We start from the raw sequence: 18,561 nt of genomic DNA, 5'->3' as shown, positions 1-18,561 counted from the left end.
TTCTGAGCACTTTGGATTTTAGGCTTGTACTTCTAAGACTCCCCTTTGTGCTTTAAGGAACAGGGAAAGGATAGTGTGTTTGAAAGGAGACATGGGCCTAATCAATGATTTGCACTGATCTCAGCTGAAGCAAAATCCCCTTTTCCTGTCTTGTGGGTGGCTGGGATAAGTCAGATTTGTCTTCTGGAGCAACTGGGGAAAGTTGAATGGACTTAAGTCTCAGAGCCACACTGTGGCCTCTTTCTAAAGCAGGTGTCAGATCACCCGTGAAGCCAACTTTGCTGACAAGTCATTGTCACCCCTGAGAGAGTAGACCAGCAGGCTGCGATGCAGAGGTGTGCACCCAGCACAGTGACCCAGCACCCAGTCTCTGGAGCCGCCACTCACAGGCACCCTCAGCTCTAGCCCAGGGGGGCCCTGCAAAGTCTCTCTGTGTCACCATTGCACTGACCTCAGACCCAGAGGGCCATCAGCACCTTGGGCTTGTGTGTGTTTGGTTTGAAGAAGAAAACAAAACCCCCAAGCCGACCTGGGAGCGTCTTCCTTCCTGTGTGGGGCTAACGTCTTCTGACTTTGAAACTGGTCAAATTATGAAGAGGCAGGGAGAGGGGTTAAAGGGGAAGATTATTGCAGACGCTGACTACAAAAACACAGCCCACAGGGCAGAAGCATGGGCCCAGGGTGGACTCCATGGAGGACTCAGGATGGAGCCTTGCATCAGCTGGGGACAATCATGCACCTCTCCTGTTTGGGGCCATCAGGGGAGGAGAGACCTGGGGGAGGGGCGATTCCCTTTCTATGGCACAGATCAGCCAAGGGAGGCAAAAAGAGGAAACGGGGTACTGAACTCTCATCCCAGAGATGCCTGCTCTGCGGCCCTCTGGAGTGACCAGGGTCCCCTGATGGCGCCAACACGGGACTTGGAAGGTGCTCCAGGGAGCTTTCCTCTCGCTGTTTCACTAGACGGGGCGGCTAAACCAAGTCAGTCCAGCCCGCAGGAGGCAGCGCCCCAGCGCGGGGCGCTCACTCGGCCGTTCGCGGCCCGTGGGCAGGTAGCAAGCCCGGCGAGCAGCGCGTTGTCCCGGCAGGCGTTTTCAAACAACTTGAATTACAGGCTACATCTTGAATATGAATTAGCCTTGCGCGCTGGTGTGACTTCGCTTTGAAACTCGACTTGTCAAAGTATGGTTTTAATTAAACGTCTTCCGGCCTCGAAAGATTACATGTTTTGTAAAATATATCCTAGCATGAAATTTACTTCCACGATCTGAAATTAGGTTCCTTGTAAACGTTTTCATAAAAAAGAAATAGGAGGGTGCGTGTGTGAGAGAGAATGGAGCAGTTCTTACTCGCCGCGGTCTTTTAAGACGCTCAGCCAATGGGCCCCGGTGCCCGCCAGGTCCCAGGCCGGCCCGCCAGCCCCGCTGGAGAGACTGCGCGCCCGGGACCAGCAAGTAACCCGAATCCGCCCCGGCAGGCGCAGCCCGCGCTGCGTGTGCACTTGGAGACAATTCAGCAGACAGACAAGTTAATCCCGCACTGATTTGTTTCGGATCCATCTGCAGGACGCCGGATACCCCCCTCGGCTGGCTGCCGGGCCGACACCTGCCTCCCTCGCCATCCCGGGCCGCTGCGCTTGCCCCTTGGGAGGCAGTGACAGAGAACGGCTGGGCCCCCACGCACCACCTTAAAGTTCTCCTTGAAGAAGTCCTGGCTAATACTGAGAACAACAGCAATACCCATCAGCAGCCATTCAATCTCAAAGCTGGTACCGAGGGAGAAGGAGACCCTGTGGGCTCTCCGTTACCATCCTGGGGGCGTCCGTCCCCCACGTAGCCCTCTGAGAAAAGGGGTCCTCTTTCCCTGTGTGGGGGCAGGGTAGGCGGCAGCACCGGATGCGTCTGTCTATTTGATACAGACTTCAGAGCTGGGTCCCTGAGGTATTTTCTCAGCCTAACTACTCTCTAAGGGATTCGCTGGAGCGAACCTTGGCGCACAAGGTGGGGGGGGGGGGATGCTGGGGCGCACGAGGGACGGGGGCGCATCTCCTTTCTTCCAGATAATTGAGACCCAATAAAGGAGGAAGGGGTGGCGCGGCTGGGACAGATCTTCACCGCCCGCCACCCGCAACAAGCAAGACCAGTAAAGCGCCTGGCTTTCCCCCTGCCTACTCCCATTCGGTGATTGGCAAAGCGGGCCCTGGAGGCAAAGGCAATCAGTGCTCCGCGCTCTCCTTACCAGGGAAGTGTGTAGGCATTTGAAGTGTACTAAAAATAAAAAGGAGCGAGAAAATGAAAAAGGGACAGAGTGACAATTTGCGGCAGTTAAAGCGTCTACGCGATCTTGCTGGAAGAACAGAGACCCACAGCGGTTTTTGTTTTCCCAGGCCCGGTGATGCGACTAACTTGTTAGGGAATTTGCGCCCCAGGTTGTGCGTGTGCTCGAGTGCGCGCCCACGCGCGTGTGCGCGTCCGCGCGCGCGGGCCTTCGGCAATCAAGGGGCCAGCTCCTAGGGTCGGAGTCGTGGGCAAGGGGGGGGGCTGGGACCCTTTCTGGGCCCCTCGAAATCCCATTGACCTCAGATCCAGCCCAGTCCAGCTCTCCACACCATTCCCCGAGGCCTCGCAAGCAAGAGCGTCTGGGCTGGCGTTGGCCCACCACTTCCTGCAGGAACTTTGGCGCAAGTTTTCAGCTCCAGGGTGTCTAACGTTAAAGGGGGGAGGAGGGGGGGCAGACATAATACTAACTTTTATTTCACAACCACCCCAAACGCAAGGATGCAGGGTGGGGTGGGCAGGGGAGGGGGGCAGCCAGCCAAATCAAAGCTTGGGAGACATTTTGACAGCGCTCTTGAAATATTACTGTTAATTTTTGGAAGGTTTTCAAGAAGAGAAAGGGGGGAGGGGCTTGAGACAAGTACAACTTTCTCCTGTCTGTCACTCAAGCGGCCAGAGAGGGCTCCCACCTCCTGCACAGGCGGGAACACACAGTGGGAAATTGCTTCAAGATACAGCGGGGCTCTCTTCTCCCCCCCCCCCCCCCCCAGCTTTCCTGAGCTGTGAACTTTGCAGAGAGGGTGACAAGATTTGGAGGGTCCTGGGTGTCACAAAGCAAAAAACAGACAAAATCCGTGCCTAACCTGGACCCCCGGGATCAGAAGGGTTAACCCCGGGCTGCGCCCTCCAGGCCAGGCGCCCAAACTGGCACCCCAAGTCGCTCGGAGCCCCCAGCCCCGCCGCCCCCTTCCCCGAGGCGGGGGAGGGGACTATTTGGCGCAGCCACCTCCCTGGTCCAGCCCAGGCTGGCTTCAATGAAAGCTGGCAAATCCGGCGAGTCTCGCAGAAATTTTCTTCAACCCTAATTCAATTTTAAAGCGGATTTTTACTATTAAGAACGCTGCCGAGCAACACATTGAATTAATCTGACTGTACGGTTTTAATTACAGTGAGGGTTTCTCTACAAATCTGTACAAGACAGTGGCTGGCTCTCGGAGGATCCCGGCCTGCTGAATTCCATTACCCCGGCCCGGGTGCCTGCAGACCGCGTCGCGTGGGAGGCAGCTGCGGGCGTGGGCGTTCCCGCGGCCCTCGCCTCCGCGCGCCCTCCGCGCTCCTGCGTCGCGGCCCCGGCTTCACCGGGGCCCGAGGGTAACCCCGGAAGCCCACCTGCGTGTTGGGCACAGCGTGGCTAACAGCGGATAAGCTGCCTTTGCTTTTTAGCTCCCGGGCCCAAGACTTCATCCCCCAGAGACTCGTTCACGAAAGGGCTCGCTTTGTCCGGGGAGGCGAGCTCGTTGGTAGATTTTTAAAGGGTCCTCCCGCTTCTCTGTCGCAGCTGTCAGAGTGGGCAACTGTCTGTTTAGGGAGAAACAGGCCACGGAGTGCCGAGGGGAGCAGGAGAAAGGGGCAGCATCCTTGCTCCTTTTGGGGTCTCCCCTGCACCCCTACCCCTCGTCCCAGACCCTGGAGGTTTTACTCCGTGAATTTAACACACACCGCAGGCCCACAGGCAAACAGGGCCACTCGTATCAGCTTCAGTTTTGTTGATTTATTGTGCAGCTAACACGGTGGGCCAATGGTCCCCAGTGAAAAGGCCCAAGGAAGAGAAGGAGAGCAAAGAACGGGCACCGTGAACAGAGTCCCACTCATTCTTTTCCACCCACTGGCATATTCTCTCTGTAACTCCCTTCCCTTCTATGCCCCCTGCTTCTGCGGCCTGTGCTTCCCAGAGACTGGGAACCCAAACAGGAGCCAGCCACAGGGACACCAGCTCTCCCTGTGGACAGCGAGAGTCCAAGGCTGGAGCTCCATAGGGAAGGGGCCCTGCTTGAAACAATGAAAGGGGTAGAAGCACTTTTGCTTTCTGCAAAAATTGGTGAAAACTACAGAAAAAATAAATGATCCCATTCCCAGGGTGGCATGGGCCACCAGAGGCATTCAGGAAATTTGTGTGTTTTACTACACAAAAGAAAAGAGGGCACAGTTGCAAGAATGGGGTTTTTAAAACAATCCTAGCTTCTAGGGCTCTTAGATCTTTGACCCTCTAGGGTGAGTTTTGCTCGAAACCCTAACAAATTTCCTTCTCACTTACTGGAATGTTCCAAAATAAAGATGAGAAGAAACGCCTCTGAGCAGGTATGAATATGGAAACCACTAGCACATCACAAGGGCGATCAGATACAGAATCAACCTCTCTCTCTCTAATGAAAAAAGTGGTTTTACCTTATTTTTTGGTTGTAACAAGGGAGCCATCTAAGAGCTCCTGTGATAGCAAGAGGGTGTTTCCCATCCCCGGAGCTGCTGAGGAGCTGTCCCAAGCCCGGTGCTCTGGTAACCTGAGGCGTTTGCTGTGACTTTGCTGTTTTTCCACCGACTTACACAGAAGATGCTGCAGGCATTTAGGAAGACCACTGGGCAGCTATATTAACTCCTTATTATGCCTAAAAATAGCCTGCCGCTTCCTGTTGATGCTTGTTCCCTGCTACTCTGGGGCTACATTTGTCCTCCAGTGGTCAAGGGGTCCTGCTTTCCAGAGCCAGGCTTGATGACAGCTGATTCTAACCCCCACTCCTTCCCCTAGCAGGGCAGTCTTGGTTTAGCCTACAAATTAAAAGACAAACACCAGCACTGATCTTGTTTTAATCTAAGCGTTTCAACTGTGGAGCTCACCCCTCCTTGCCCTGCCCCAGGCATGTACTAGGGAGTCCTGTGCTTGAGTGGGAGTGAAGAAGGAGGGAAAGAAGGAAGGAGGGAGGGAGGGAGGGAGGGAGGGAGGGAAGACAGGTATGCAGAAAAGATGGGAGTGCACTGTGCCCCTGGGCCCAGTCTATGGAAGGAAGTTCTGGGTGATGACAATACATGGAAATGCACTCAATGAGTCTGTGGCCCTGGTTACTGGGCTCCAGCTTTGAAAATGCCTGGAGCAGGGGCCTCAGTCAGAGACCTGTTAGTTAATAGTCTCCAAACTGGACAATCTCAAAAGTCTGCGAAGCCCCCTGGTGGGCCAGTGCCATGTTAGAGATTCCTAACTGCCTGTTATGGGGACCCAGGGCTGGAGAAATGCAGGAAACGCCCCCAAACTTCGGCAAGGCTCCTCCTGGCTGTGGAATCAACAGAACCCACTAGTTAGCTGGACCTGGGGAGCCTGGGAGGGGAGGGTGTTAATATGGACATTGGAGTTTTAGCACTAGAGAAAATAACACCAACATCTCAGTATCTTCTTCCTGGCCTGTTATTTTCAGCTACTACTGGCAAAGATACCATCACTGCCAAGGGCTAAGAAAGGAGAAGCCGAAGTCTGCTTGTGGCCCAGAGCTTTGGCAGGTGGGGGAGGGAGGTGTAGAGAAGGGTGTCTGAGTTTCTAGGATATGGGCACCATATTTTACAATGAATGAGGAAAAAGACCAGCTAGATATATATATTTTTTTTACACCAATGTCTCCTGTTGAGAAGGGGTTTCTTAGCATGGCTGTGTAACTCAACACCCAGTTATTTCTTTGAATTCAAAGGCTATTTATCCAGGTCTAATTTCTTTAGAATTAACGTGACAACTGAGCTCAACTTAGCAACCGAACCCAGCTAGGCCCTGCCAAGCTTGACTGTATTTCTGCAGCCCGAGAGAAGGCAACCCAGGGCCCCCAGCAGTCTGGTGCCAGGAAACACCGGTCCAGGGCTGGAGCTGCCCAGGCTCCAACCCAAAAAGCCCATCTCTCCAACTGGGGCCTCTGGTAGGTGGACCAGCAAGGTCTGGTGTTGGAATTAGGCAAGAATTTCCTTCTCCATAACACAGCCCCAGCACGGAGCCCTCTACCCCTCACCACCTTAAACAGCAAAATGCAGCCTTGGCCTCAGATGCTGCCCCTCTCAAACTTCTCAGTGAGTATGACCCTCAAGCACTACAGCCCCAGAGTGAGCCCTAGGGCTCCGCTCCTTCCCATTCTATATTTTGAATGCTAAAGCCTTCACCCGCCTGGCCTGCTCTCCTTCTCCTACCCACAAAGGTTGGCTGGGCCTCCCCAGCAGGCAAGACAAAGAGGTAGAAGCCAGCGCCACGAAATGGAGGCCCTGAGCTCTGTGCCTCTTTTGCAAGGCCCCGAAGAACCGAGTTGGCCTCTTGCAGAAGGGCTTGGTGGTACAAACTGGACAATGGGTGGCTCCAGCTGCTGGGCCCCTTTACCGCAGCTTCTGACACAGGGCAAAGGCCTGGGAAGCCGAGCTGCCCGGTTCAACTGGGTAGAAATGAGCACCCCAGCCACAGCTGGCCTCTGCACTCTGAACCCCCGTGGTGTGGCTGGTGGCTAGGGCCACACGTGGCCGCTACGGGAGGGCGGGGGCGCCACCTTGACACCCTCTGTGGGGCCACACCAGTTCCTCAGCTCCCCATTCCTGAGCGTAGGAGAAAGTAGGGCGCTCCTGCCTGCCGTTTGGAGTGTGTCCCACCAGTGCACACTGAGAGTGTGCGAGGCCCCTTCGTTCACTGCACTCCCCAAGCCCACCCAGGGTCTCCCAGCAGGTCTCTGCATGACCTAGCTCCAATGCAACAGTGCAGGGACTCTCTCCCCAGCTAATGCGGGAGGCATATGAGCCTTGAAACTTCAGCCTGCTCCATTGCAGTCTACCCAGCTATCTCAGACGTTCAATAAAGAGAGAGAGGGAGGAGAGAGAGAAAGGAAGAGAGAGAAAAATCTTTGCTTAATGGAAATCGCTGTCCCTGGGTGTGGTGCTCAACTTGAGGACCTGCCATGCGGGGTCCTGCTCCGGGTGCGGCCCGAAGTGTGGGAAGCAGGCAAAGAAAGCCAGGCACCTGCGAGCAATAGGGGAGAAACAGAGGAGCGCTGGGGGAAACTCTGGAGCCGTGTTAAAAGCAAGGTGCTGGGGATAAAGCAATGAACTGCCACGTCTCCCTGCGAGCTTCGAGGGTCTTACAGGCTCGGGGCGCAGCCGGGCTGTGCCAAGAGCTTCCCCGGGGCGGGGGGAGCTTCTCCCCTCCGGACCTCTTCTTCAGGGGCCCCCACAAACGCCCCATCACCCGGCCCACCTTTGCACTTTCCTAGCAGCGTTTTTGGTTGTTGTTTTCCTTCACTGCCGATTTGTAAACGCGTGGATCAGGTTACTGGTCCGCGCGCTAAAGTGCATCTCTTGTGAAAAGGAAGGGGAACAAGGCAGGCCACTTAAAAATGAATTCAGAGTTACTGAACCGGCTCCCAAGTCTCCAGACTTGAGGAGGGGACGCGGGGAGCGAATGCCGCTGTCCTGGCGATCCTGGAGAAAACCCGCGGGCGGCGGGCTTCTGGTCGCCCCGTAAAGCAAAGAGAGGAAAGAAAGAAAAGGCAAAAGGCAAGCTGACCGGGCCGTGCCTGGAGACCCCGGATTGGGAGCGGGGCGAGCAGCCTGCCCGAGCCGTGCCGGCGAGCTTCGCGCACCGCGCAGAGCCGGGGCGTTTGTCCGCAGCCACCTGGTCCCGGAGTCTCGGGCGCCGGCAGCACCGCGGAATTCTCTACCCTTGGGCTCCTTAGGGGCCGGACGGGTCTAGGCGCAGTCGAGTGCAAAAACAAAACAAAACAAAACCCCCCAGAAAACAAAGACCAAAAAGTCGCCGGTAGCTTCCCCAAAGGTAGACACGGACTCGCTCGCAACCTCCAGACCCGGCGACGCAGGGTTGTGAGCTTGCACGTCTCTCCCCAGGGCTCGCGGCGCAAACCGAAAGCCGGCGCCGAGCCCGCAGGGGTCTGCAGGTTTTGCCCACCCAGTCTGGATTCGTCCCCATCACCCCCGACAGCGCGGGCTCCCTGCGCCTTGCACGGCCCCAGGGCCGGGGCGCCTAGTCCGGCCCGGCCCGCCGTCCTGCACGCCCGGCCCCTGGCTCGGCGCTCCTACCTGGTGGTCGGGCCTGGGCTGCGTCCCGGGGCTCCGCCGTCTCCGCTCGGCTGCCTGGAGCCCGGAGGGAGAGCGGTTAGATCCGCAGTCCTGGGCTGCTCCGAACTTAATGTCTTTCCCCAGTCCATCTTTGAAAGAGAAGTGGTTCTACCACCTGGATGTGCGGATATAAATCCCCTTGCAAATAATAAATGGATTAATAATAACAAGGTATGAAGTTCTTTTTATAGAAAAAAAGGAGAGAATTGAAACTAAATGCGGCAGTTAGACAACCATTTTGATAAGAGGATAATTGAGGCGACACTGGTGTATAATTAGAGGATAATTTATGCTATATCCACTTTTATTCCACCTCCCAAAATAAACCCAGTCCATAATCATTACAGGCAAATTGTTCTGAATTTTATAGCAGCAATTTGAACAAAGTACTGCAGTTAATCATGGGAGATTTTTGTGTATTCCTGATTAGAGCTCTAATTGCCTCCTTCCAGAAAGTAAAAATAACTGTAAAACGACTCTATTTTTATCATTAACAATGTTGACAATAAAATAAAATCAATTGGAATTGTAATCGAGAGACAAATTTAGGACGAAGGCACTTTTACTTGGGTAGTTTATATTGTAATCAAGATTTGCCAAACCACTAACCGCATGTATCATTTGCATATATTTGAAAGCATTACAGTAGCTTCTGTTTTCAATAGGAAAAAATGCATTACTGTCACTCCTCCAAAGATTCGCTTTCAGAGGAGGCTTCTGCCTGGAGGGGGGCGGTTAGGCCCCCCATTTCTGCCCGGCGCAGCCCGCAAGGGCAGGACCCTCGCCAGCACCGGGCCTGCTTGCTCCAGTCCTGTGCCACCCCGCGCCCCCCTCCCGCCGTGGGGTGGAGCCCAGGTGTGTGGGTTCGTCTTCCCTCTGTGGTTTCAATAAAGTGTGCCTAGGAAAATCCACGGTGACAGGGCGCTCCCCGGGGCGTGCGGCGCGAGCGGGGTGGGGGAGGAGGTCAGGGGAGGGGGCCCCGCATCTGCGAGCAGGCAGCCTGCGAGGGCGCACGGGGCCTGGCCGGGCGGCCCGGGGGCTGCGACGCCGGGAGCCGGGGGGCCCGGGGCGCGAGCCGCGGCTCGACGCCTCCCTCCCTCCCCGGCCGCCCCGGGCGCCGCGGCTCGGCGCTGGGATTGGAGCCGCCGCGGGCAGGCGAAGAACTCGCCCCGAGGCGCGCGCGCCAGTGGAAGCCGTGCGCCTGTGACGTCAGGGGGCGACTGACCAATGGCGAGGCGCTGCCCTTTGGAGACAAACCATTCGACTCGTGGCGTCTGCATCAAGTCTGAAAGCAGACGCGCAACTTTCGCAGAATCCACCTTAAAATCTCTGCCTTAAACTGCACCAGCCCCCAAAAAATCCAAGGGGGGAAAGCGAGGGGGGGGAGAGCAGGTTCCCCCTCCCCCCTCTCCTCTCCCATCCCTCCCCCTTCCTCCTCCCTTGGAGTTAACAAGGCCCCGCTCACCGTATCTCTTTATATTAAAAATATATATATTAGAGAAGAGCGAGGGAGAGGGAGAACCACCTCCGCCCCCTCTTTTTTGTTGTTGTTTTTTTATTTTTTATTTTATTATTATTTTTTTTGCAAGGATCCCAAGAGCTAAGGTGGCTGCAGAGGGGACCGCGGCGCAAGCCAAGTGGGGGAGGGTGGAGGAAACCCGGGAGAAGGCTTTCACCAGCCCCCAAAGTTTTGATGATGACCATGACTACGATGGCTGACGGCTTGGAAAGCCAGGACTCGTCCAAATCCGCCTTCATGGAGTTCGGGCAGCAGCAGCAGCAGCAACAGCAGCAGCAGCAGCAGCAGCCCCAGCAGCAGCCGCCGCCGCCGCCGCCGCAGCAGCCGCCGCCGCCGCCGCCGCCGCACCCGCAGCAGACCTCCCCGGCCATGGCAGGCGCGCACTACCCGCTGCACTGCCTGCACTCGGCGGCGGCGGCGGCGGCGGCCGGCTCGCACCACCACCACCACCAGCACCACCACCACGGCTCGCCCTACGCGGCGGGCGGAGGCAACTCCTACAACCACCGCTCGCTCGCCGCCTACCCCTACATGAGCCACTCGCAGCACAGCCCTTACCTCCAGCCCTACCACAACAGCAGCGCGGCCGCCCAGACGCGAGGGGACGACACAGGTGAGAGGCCGCGGCGGCTGCCCGCTTCTCCCGCCCGCCCCGCTCACCGCCCCGGCGCCCGCGCCGCGGTCGGCCCCCTCCCCGCGGCGGCCGCGGCGCGCCCCCGGCCGGGCCCCCGTGCGCGCCCGCTCGCCTGGCGCCTGGCTGCCGGCCTCTCCCGGCCGGGCCCCTTGGCCGCCGCCGCCGCCGCCGCGGACCCCCGGGCCTCCTGGCGGCGCGGCCCGCGCGGCTCCCCCGCCTCCAGCGAGCCGCCGGGGCTGCGCGCCCCGCTCGGCGCCGGCTTCACCCGTCGGGCCGCAGCGCGCTCTTGCCGCGCGCCCTTTGCCCGCTCCTTCGCTGCGCTGCGGGCCCTAAGGCGCCGCAGAGCGAGTGCCACGGCTGGGGACGTCCCTGGGCCGGAACCGAGGAGCGGGTTTTGCTGCACCGAGCACGCTGGGCAGGCGGTGGCCTACTTTGCCCGGGGCGCCTCGGTGGCTTGCAGGCAAGCTAGCGCGGCCTGTGGCTCCGGTTCAACTAGTGACAATTGGGTTCTTTCCTGGGGACTTTGGGGTAACCCCCGCTTGCACCCCAGGCCGAGCCCCCTCCCTCTCCGGGTTTTCCATACCGGGGTGGCCGCTCTTTGTTCGTGGAGTCGAAGCCGAGGGCCTCGGCCACTGGTTCTCAGCGCCCAAGGGGACGAGGTTGCTGCGACCGGTTCAGCCTTAGGGGAGAGGGGGAGCTGGCCTGAGCGGCTGCTCGTGTTTGCTTTGCGGGACTGGTCCCTCTCGGCAGAATCGTTTTCAGACGCGCCGAGGGGGCTTGATGCACTGAGCTTGGAGCTGGTGCTATCAACCCAACGGGACGGGTAAGCAGCCCCAGGGACTCCAGCTCAGCCTCGGGAGCTAAGGAGCCAGGCCCTTCGAAGAGCCCCGGGCCTCCTGGCGCCGCCTCGGCCGCCGCGGAGCAGGGCTGACCGCCGGAGGGCTTGGGCGCTCCCACGGTGCAGCAGCCGGCTGCCCACTGTGAGGGCCAGGGCCCGGGGCGGGGAGAAGCTGACGCAGCCTCCCGCAGCACATGGGCACCGCGGACGCGGAGAGGTCAGGGCGGCCTGGGGACGCCTGGAGGAAACCCTTTTGGGATTTGGGGGTGGGGTGGGGGGACCCAGCACAGGCCAGGCCCAAGCAAGCGGAAGCGGCGGCAGTGGCCTCACGAGTGACCGCTCCTGTGTCATTTGCTTGCAGATCAACAAAAAACGACAGTGATCGAAAACGGGGAAATCAGGTTCAATGGAAAAGGGAAAAAGATTCGGAAACCTCGGACCATTTATTCCAGCCTGCAGCTCCAGGCTTTAAACCATCGCTTTCAGCAGACTCAGTACCTGGCCCTGCCCGAGAGAGCCGAACTGGCAGCTTCCTTAGGACTGACCCAGACGCAGGTAATTCCCAGGAAGCCCGCGTGGCCTGGAAATGCGGGCCCATTTGCAGATCCGGCAGGGAGCGCACCCGGAGCAATTCTTGGCCTGGCCAAACCAGCGTAGTGACAAATGCCTTTGCTCCAGTTGCCACTTTCCCCGGGACAACACGCACGGAATAAATGACCTGGTGTTGAATGCTACATTGGAGTTGCACATCCCCCCACAGCCCTCGGCGACCCAGCCCCAGCCTAGCGTCCTTTGGCGACCAGACTTAGTTCCATTGAGTGCTATTCCAGAGCAGAACACCACGAAAGAGAACAAACGAGTGGGAGGAAAAGATGTGCAGACCGGCGGGCAAAACCAGGCCCACCTCTCTTAAGGATTCTTTTGTAGGCCCTAGGAACTCAGAAGGATTTCAGCTCATTGGCATAGGAAGAAAAATTGTGAAGTGGAATAAGGGGTGGGGGAGGCAGGTGGGCACAGGGAAGTCAGCGCCGGCCAACTGCTCCTGTTAGGATGGAGGGTGGGTCTTTGAGCAGCTGGCCCTTGGCTGGGGGTTAAATTATGCTGGAGGCAAATGGCAGAGGTAAAGATGGAAGAGAGGTGCTCTCCAGGTCATAGCAGTGCAGCCGCGGTGAAATACAGCTCCCAGGGCTCTCAGTCCCAGTAACCGGAAGGACACGATGGGGAGGGCATTTCAGATTCCCAGGAACGGGCTTTAGGTGGACCTCGCTTACAAAGCCAGGCTGCTGGCACCTGAACTTTTTGTTCTTGTCGATTAATTTAGCTTCATGCCATGGTAGGCCCCAGCAGTGGCGGGAGACCCTCCTTTAGCAAGGGGACTTCAGGTGTTATGAGGCGGTTGCCGGGGACTAATTCTGTGGTCCCTGAATATCTCTTTTCATTGTAGCCTGCTTTCTCTGCTCTGTTGTCCCTGAGAATATTTGGGGTTTGATATGAAAGGATTCCAGGTACGCAGTGACTTGTATTCCTCTGGGAAAAGCAGAACCTCTGGCTAAGGAGTTTTAAAGCAAAAGGAAGCTGCGTTGTAGGTTCTCTTCTTCACACCAAGTGGGTCTGCAGGGCTGGTCTGTGTGTGCTGCCATCCCAGATTCCTCTGCCTTGCGGTGACTGCACTAGCAACCATGTGAGGGTTGCTGCCCACGCTGGTCTAAGCAACCTACAAAGCAGGGAATGAGGGAAGTGCAATCCTTAATCCCTGCAGGCTTATGGGGATATATGTACATCTGGAGGAAGATGCTCTGTGCAGAGCTGTATACATGGAAATAGATTCAAGGCATTTGGTTATGAATGCATTGGCTGTGAGCTGTTTGTAGCCATTTGCTCCCTGAACACGTATGGAGATGCCAGCTTTTGAGTTTGGTAAACACCAAAACAGACTACAGAAGAGGTGCATTCAATTGTATGGTTTTGATCCAAAAAGTACTCCTTAAAAAAAAAAAAAAGGACCCTTCTTTAGACTTTTTAGACTCTGTTATCTCATTCACTTTCTTTCTTCTTTTATTCTCACTTACACCAGGTTAGCATCCAACTCAAGAACTACAGTGACTTTAGGTAACCAGACAAGATACCTAGTAGGCTAGGAGGTGGGGATGGGTGGAAGAGGCTAGACGGAGGTGGAAGGAGGCGGGACTTGGCTCAGCTTTTGCACTGATTTTTTTTTTTTTATATTACTTTGAAAGCCTCCAGTGACACTGGAGGCACCGGTTGGATGTTTATCGGGACTAATCATTGCTGCATTCATTCCAGGTGAAGATTTGGTTTCAGAACAAGCGCTCCAAGTTTAAGAAACTGCTGAAGCAAGGCAGCAACCCTCACGAGAGCGACCCCCTCCCCGGCTCAGCGGCTCTGTCACCGCGCTCACCGGCACTGCCCCCGGTGTGGGACGTTTCGGCCTCGGCCAAGGGCGTCAGTATGCCCCCCAACAGCTACATGCCCGGCTACTCGCACTGGTACTCCTCTCCACACCAGGACACCATGCAGAGACCACAGATGATGTGAGCTGTCTGAGGAACGCCCCAGGAAGGCGTCTGCACCTGGCAAGCAGGATCCGGGACCTGCTAGCCTCTGCCAGACGGAGCCAAAGGAGCAGGCTCGGGAGAACTCGTAGGTGTGGCGAGAAGCCAGCGGGGCGCTTGTGTGCGCTGTCTCTCTCTCTCCCTCTCTCTCTCTCCCTCTCTCTCTTTCTTTACTTTCTTTTCATTCCTCTTTACCTTTCCTCCTTTCTTTTTTCCTTTCCTTTGCTCATCAACCTTGTAACCCTGAGCAGCCTCAGTAATTGATCTTGCATCACACACACACACACACACACATACATGGTGGGGGGTGGGGGGAGGAGAGAGAGAGAGAGAGAGAGAGATCGAGCGAGCATGCAACTGGTCTCTATGCCAGCACTCCTGAAGCCCCTCACTGTAAGGATATTTCCCCTTACCCCTGGGATCCAGGCTCTGAGCCTCCACTTCTCTTTGGTATCCATCAAAGTGACTTTTTTTTTTTTTTACACACACTTCCCCCCACCACAAGAATCTGCACAAACATGGCAGCATTTTTACTTGTTTAATGAGCTTAAGACATTACATGGGGAAAGAGAAGCATTTTGGACTCCTGTGTTTTTATTTACCAACCCCAGACTGGTTTTTAAAAGAAAGCGAGAAAAAGAAAGAAAAAAGAAAAAACAAAAACCCTCACATAACAGCCCCTCTCTAAAGGAAAAAGAAAAACCCGGCTGTTAGAAGGTTGCCACCAAGGGAGCGCTGCATGTTTTATCCAAATGCAACAACCAGGAATGAGGATTGATTTTCAAAAGAGAAAATAAAAGAACAACCACTTTTCCCACCCTATCCCCAAACCCTGAGCTGGAACCAGGAAAGACAGAGGAAGCAACCGAAGTCAACATCCGATTGCTCTGACACCTTTGCTAGTTGAACTGGTGGCATTGAGTAAGCTAATAGGGACGTTTATATTGAGAAACATTTCTGTATATATTGTTGAATTTTAGTTGTACATATACTTTGTATGTTTTTGTCTTCTTTCATATATGGAGTAAAAGCCACAAAATGCTGGGAGTGTCTGGTCTGTTTCTGTCTCCCCATCCCTCTCCTGCCCTCCCGTTATATTTTCTATCACTCTTCAAAGAATTCCTGTTTCCTAATATGGGAAGCCCCATATATAAACATCAAGTGCCTGCGAGGATGGCGGTTTGCACCACTAGCCCTTGTCTTATGTACTTTAATATCAACTGTGGTTGTTTTCCCAGCTGCCTCTATGTTTTAGGTCTTTATTGTCATCTCTATATAGCTTCTCTCTCCCTCTCTCCCTCTCTCTCTCTCTCTTACAACACCAGAATGACCTATCCTGAGGTTAAGCTCTAGACATCCAGTAGTCTCTAGTGTTGAAACTAAACATTCTTTCCATTTTCCCAGCCAAATTAATCCAGCTGTATTTGTCTTTGGAAACAATTATTTTTAAAATAAAAGGAGAAAAGAATAAAAGAGAAAAAAAAACCAGAAAGTAAAGTGCACAATTATGCCTACTTAATGCTTTAACCCCATTGCAAGCTAGCTAGGTAGAGAAATGCACTATCCTGGATGAAATACATCCTTTCGATCTTGTGGAAAGCACAGAAATAATGAAAATGAAAAGTCCTTTCGTCATACAAGCAGGAAGCCCCATACTGTGAGAATTAATGGCTACAGACCTGGGCATCCTTCAAATTATGAACCTTGAAACCACTGAGCCATTTATCAGAAGTCAATAGAGATACTCGGAGTGCTCCATATAATGACAGCGACATACAGTCGTGCAAAAGGACAGTCACTATAATTAGACACAAAGCAAAGACTACTTACCAATATACCCGTTCCTTTTTTTGTTGAGCAACTTCCACGCTCAGTCAGTCTTCAGAATGGTTTAAAACCGATCAGTCTTGTCATTTTCTAGCATTCGCATTGTTACATTAGGAAAAATGTTTTCTTTTCTTTTTTCTCCCTTCCTACTGTGAAACTTTGGGTTCGCAGCTCCCCAGGATCAATTCTGAACAAAGCCTCCAGCTGCAGTGCCATCCAATTTGAAGCAGACATTGGGGACAATTTAAGGTTTTTATCCACAAGAAGGTTTTTTTCCATTCTCTTAAATGCAGCCATAATTAGAGTAATTTTTCATGTAGCCCGCTGATTACAGCGTTTTTACCGTCAAAGATAATTACCTGTAATTTTCTTCCACTTTTAATACTAAAAAGCCATCTTTATTTAGATTCAGGAACAGGAAAGGCGAAACAAAAGAGGGAAATTATTCTGTTATTCATACACAAATTGCAGAGACGTAGGACCTAAAATTGAAAATTAACCAAAATTATAATGCTGGAAAGAATGGAAGAGGCTGTAGAAGTACAGCTGGTAGTGGGGCTTTGCTGAATTATTCAGATTACGTTAGAGAGAAAAGCTACCATCCATCGAAACCAACACTAATTTTTCTTTAAAAATTTTTTTTCACCAAAATACACGCCAAACCACTGCGAGTGCAGGGGCCTCTGAAACCCCACAAATGCACGCTAACGTATCCTACGGAGGTGTGGCCGTGACGCATCTGTATCGATCCCTGTATCTCTTAACACGAGTGTAATCGAGTAAGGAATTCTGCCAAACAGTGCCCCTGAAACTCTCCCTGGACCGGGCTTCCTTTGGGTGCTCTGGGCCGCAAGGGTTAATATTCTCGCTCTCGAAGAAGGACTGGCCCCACAGTAAGCCGGTCGCCGAGGAAGGGGCTGGTAGGAGGGGCGTGGGCAGAGGCAGCGCCCAGTCGCTGTGGCGCCCACTGCGCCTCCCCACGTTCGCCATTCCCGTGGCTGCAGAGTTCGGAGTTTCACAGGGGTGGGGGGGACAGCAGCTGCAGGGGGTAGGGGTGAAGGGCATGGTTTCTCCGCGGCGCCAATAAGCATCTCATTATCTTTTGACACAACCAGTCCCGATCTCCCAGCCAGCCGACAGAGGCCTTTCTGCACCACGGTGAGGAAGCCAGAGCGCTCTCAGGCTTCCGTGCGCCCCACCTCTAGCTGCTTACATCGCCCATGGGGTCGGGAGACAGCGTCATCTACAGACGGCGCGGCTTCCTCGGTGCGCCCCTGAGCCACTCGGGTTCCTGGGTTCCGCGGCCCGGCGCCGCGTCTCAGCCAATCATGCCCCTGGAGCGCCAGGGTCGCGGCGCGGGCGCTCCTCGGGCCACCCGCTCCCCAGATCCGCACGCCCTCCCCCAGCCCATCGCAGCCCCACCCGGTGGAGGCGCTTGCCCCGAGGAGCAGTCCCGAAAGGCTTCGGAGGCCAGTGACTCCCCCCACGCGGAGGAGAGATGTCGAGGGGGCTTCGAGGTGGAGAGATTTGAACTGCCCCTGCCCCTGCCCCTGCCTCTTGCCAAGGTCCGCAGACCCGCAATTGTCAAGGAGCCCCGTGGATCGATCACTTGATGCCTCAGCACCTGAAATCAGGGCCACACACACAGCCCTCTATGGATTCACCTAGGATTACCTGTGAGTAACAACGTTCAAATAGATTTTAGCTTGGAATCCCTGGCCGGCTCCCCCGACGCCTTACAGAAACCGGGTCCTTTGCTCCGTCTCTGGTCACTAACAGCCCCCAAACACAGCCGCCGCACAGAAAGCAAGAGAGACAAATGCGCTCGCAAGGACCCCGCTCGCACCCACATCGCTTACTCACCAGAACAAGCACCCTTTCGCGGCGAAAGGGGGCTAGAAGGTCAGAATTGAAAAAATCTATGAGGCGAGGTCGCAGCCCCCATACACTGCAACAGCAACACACATAGCTTGGAGAGTGTGAGCAGAGAAATCGGAACTATGCCTTGAAGTAGGCAAGAAATAAAAACTTACCCCAGTGAATATCTCTCGGGCAATGACCAGGGTCTAGAATCTATACTGAACCGAGGCAGAGAATATTTTTCTGAGTCTCAGGGCAGAAGCTCTTTCTCTATATTCTTGGTTGAGTGAGCACATCCAGGTGTGAAATTGTTTGCACACCCCAGCACCTCTTATATTGCCAGCAAAATTAGCTGTTATTACTGTCACTGTTTAGTGATGGTTAGCGTGATACAAAAAAAAAAAAAAAAAAACTGCTGTAATCAAGACCTGGCGCATCTTTGCAAATTACAGATAATTGTAAACGGCCAGATTATGATAATAGCATCCTAATCCAGCCTGCAATATAATTATTACAGAGTGTTACATCTGAAACTGTCCAGTAGGGCTAATTCAGCCATTATTTAGACCCTATTTTTGCACTGCAAATGGGTTGCTGAGTTGAAAATGTACGATTGTAATTTCACGGGGCACTCAATGAGTAATGGTATAGGAAGAGGAAAATACAAAAGTGAAATGTGAACAGTAGCGATCAAATCAAACCCTGAAGGACAAAAGACTGTTTGATTCATATGGAAAAAGAAGAGCGGGAATTAAGAAAATAGCAAATCAGTGGTCTGAAGCATTACGTGTCCAAATCTTCAATAGTGCAGGGCTGATGTGTTTGCAAGGGCTGCTGCGTCTGCTGCTGCCTGGAGTCTGAAATAATTTTTCTTTTCTTCTTCTTTTTTTAACCTC

The 18,561-nt window shown here is 54.5% G+C and overlaps 1 protein-coding gene and 1 long non-coding RNA gene across 8 annotated transcripts in view; one reads left to right on the top strand and one right to left on the bottom strand.

Annotated features, from left to right (window-relative positions):
- LOC127492624 (uncharacterized) overlaps nt 1-16,271 on the bottom strand; it is a 71,462-nt gene extending 55,191 nt beyond the window's left edge. For 2 of the 7 annotated variants that reach the window (XR_016222760.1, XR_016222757.1), the window contains exon 1: nt 15,809-16,271. This is a non-coding gene — a long non-coding RNA (uncharacterized LOC127492624). Of the gene's footprint in view, nt 1-8,375; nt 8,723-15,808 lie in introns of those variants that run through there. The other 5 variants (XR_016222758.1, XR_011382990.2, XR_016222759.1 and 2 more) reach the window with 3 other exon arrangements.
- On the top strand, nt 9,688-15,433 carry DLX6 (distal-less homeobox 6). Its single transcript, XM_051852954.3, has 3 exons — nt 9,688-10,546; nt 11,767-11,960; nt 13,710-15,433. Exons 1-3 carry the CDS (start codon nt 10,108-10,110, stop codon nt 13,959-13,961), a joined length of 885 nt encoding a protein of 294 aa, XP_051708914.1. The 5' UTR covers nt 9,688-10,107; the 3' UTR covers nt 13,962-15,433.
- Nucleotides 16,272-18,561: the final 2,290 nt, after the last annotated feature.

The sequence above is a fragment of the Oryctolagus cuniculus genome, chromosome 16, assembly GCF_051225735.1.
Source record: "Oryctolagus cuniculus isolate XC-2025 breed Fujian yellow rabbit chromosome 16, ASM5122573v1, whole genome shotgun sequence".
Taxonomy (NCBI): Eukaryota; Metazoa; Chordata; class Mammalia; order Lagomorpha; family Leporidae; genus Oryctolagus; species Oryctolagus cuniculus.
Note: the sequence above shows the minus strand (reverse complement) of the source record. Positions and strands in the feature narration are given on the sequence as shown.

Excerpts from the sequence above, each read along its gene's own strand:
- DLX6 (XM_051852954.3), top strand. The coding sequence starts at position 10,108 with ATGATGACCATGACTACGATGGCTGACGGCTTGGAAAGCCAGGACTCG. Across the intron at positions 10,547-11,766 it reads GACGCGAGGGGACGACACAG|ATCAACAAAAAACGACAGTG; the intron begins GTGAGAGGCCGC and ends ATTTGCTTGCAG. Across the intron at positions 11,961-13,709 it reads TAGGACTGACCCAGACGCAG|GTGAAGATTTGGTTTCAGAA; the intron begins GTAATTCCCAGG and ends CATTCATTCCAG.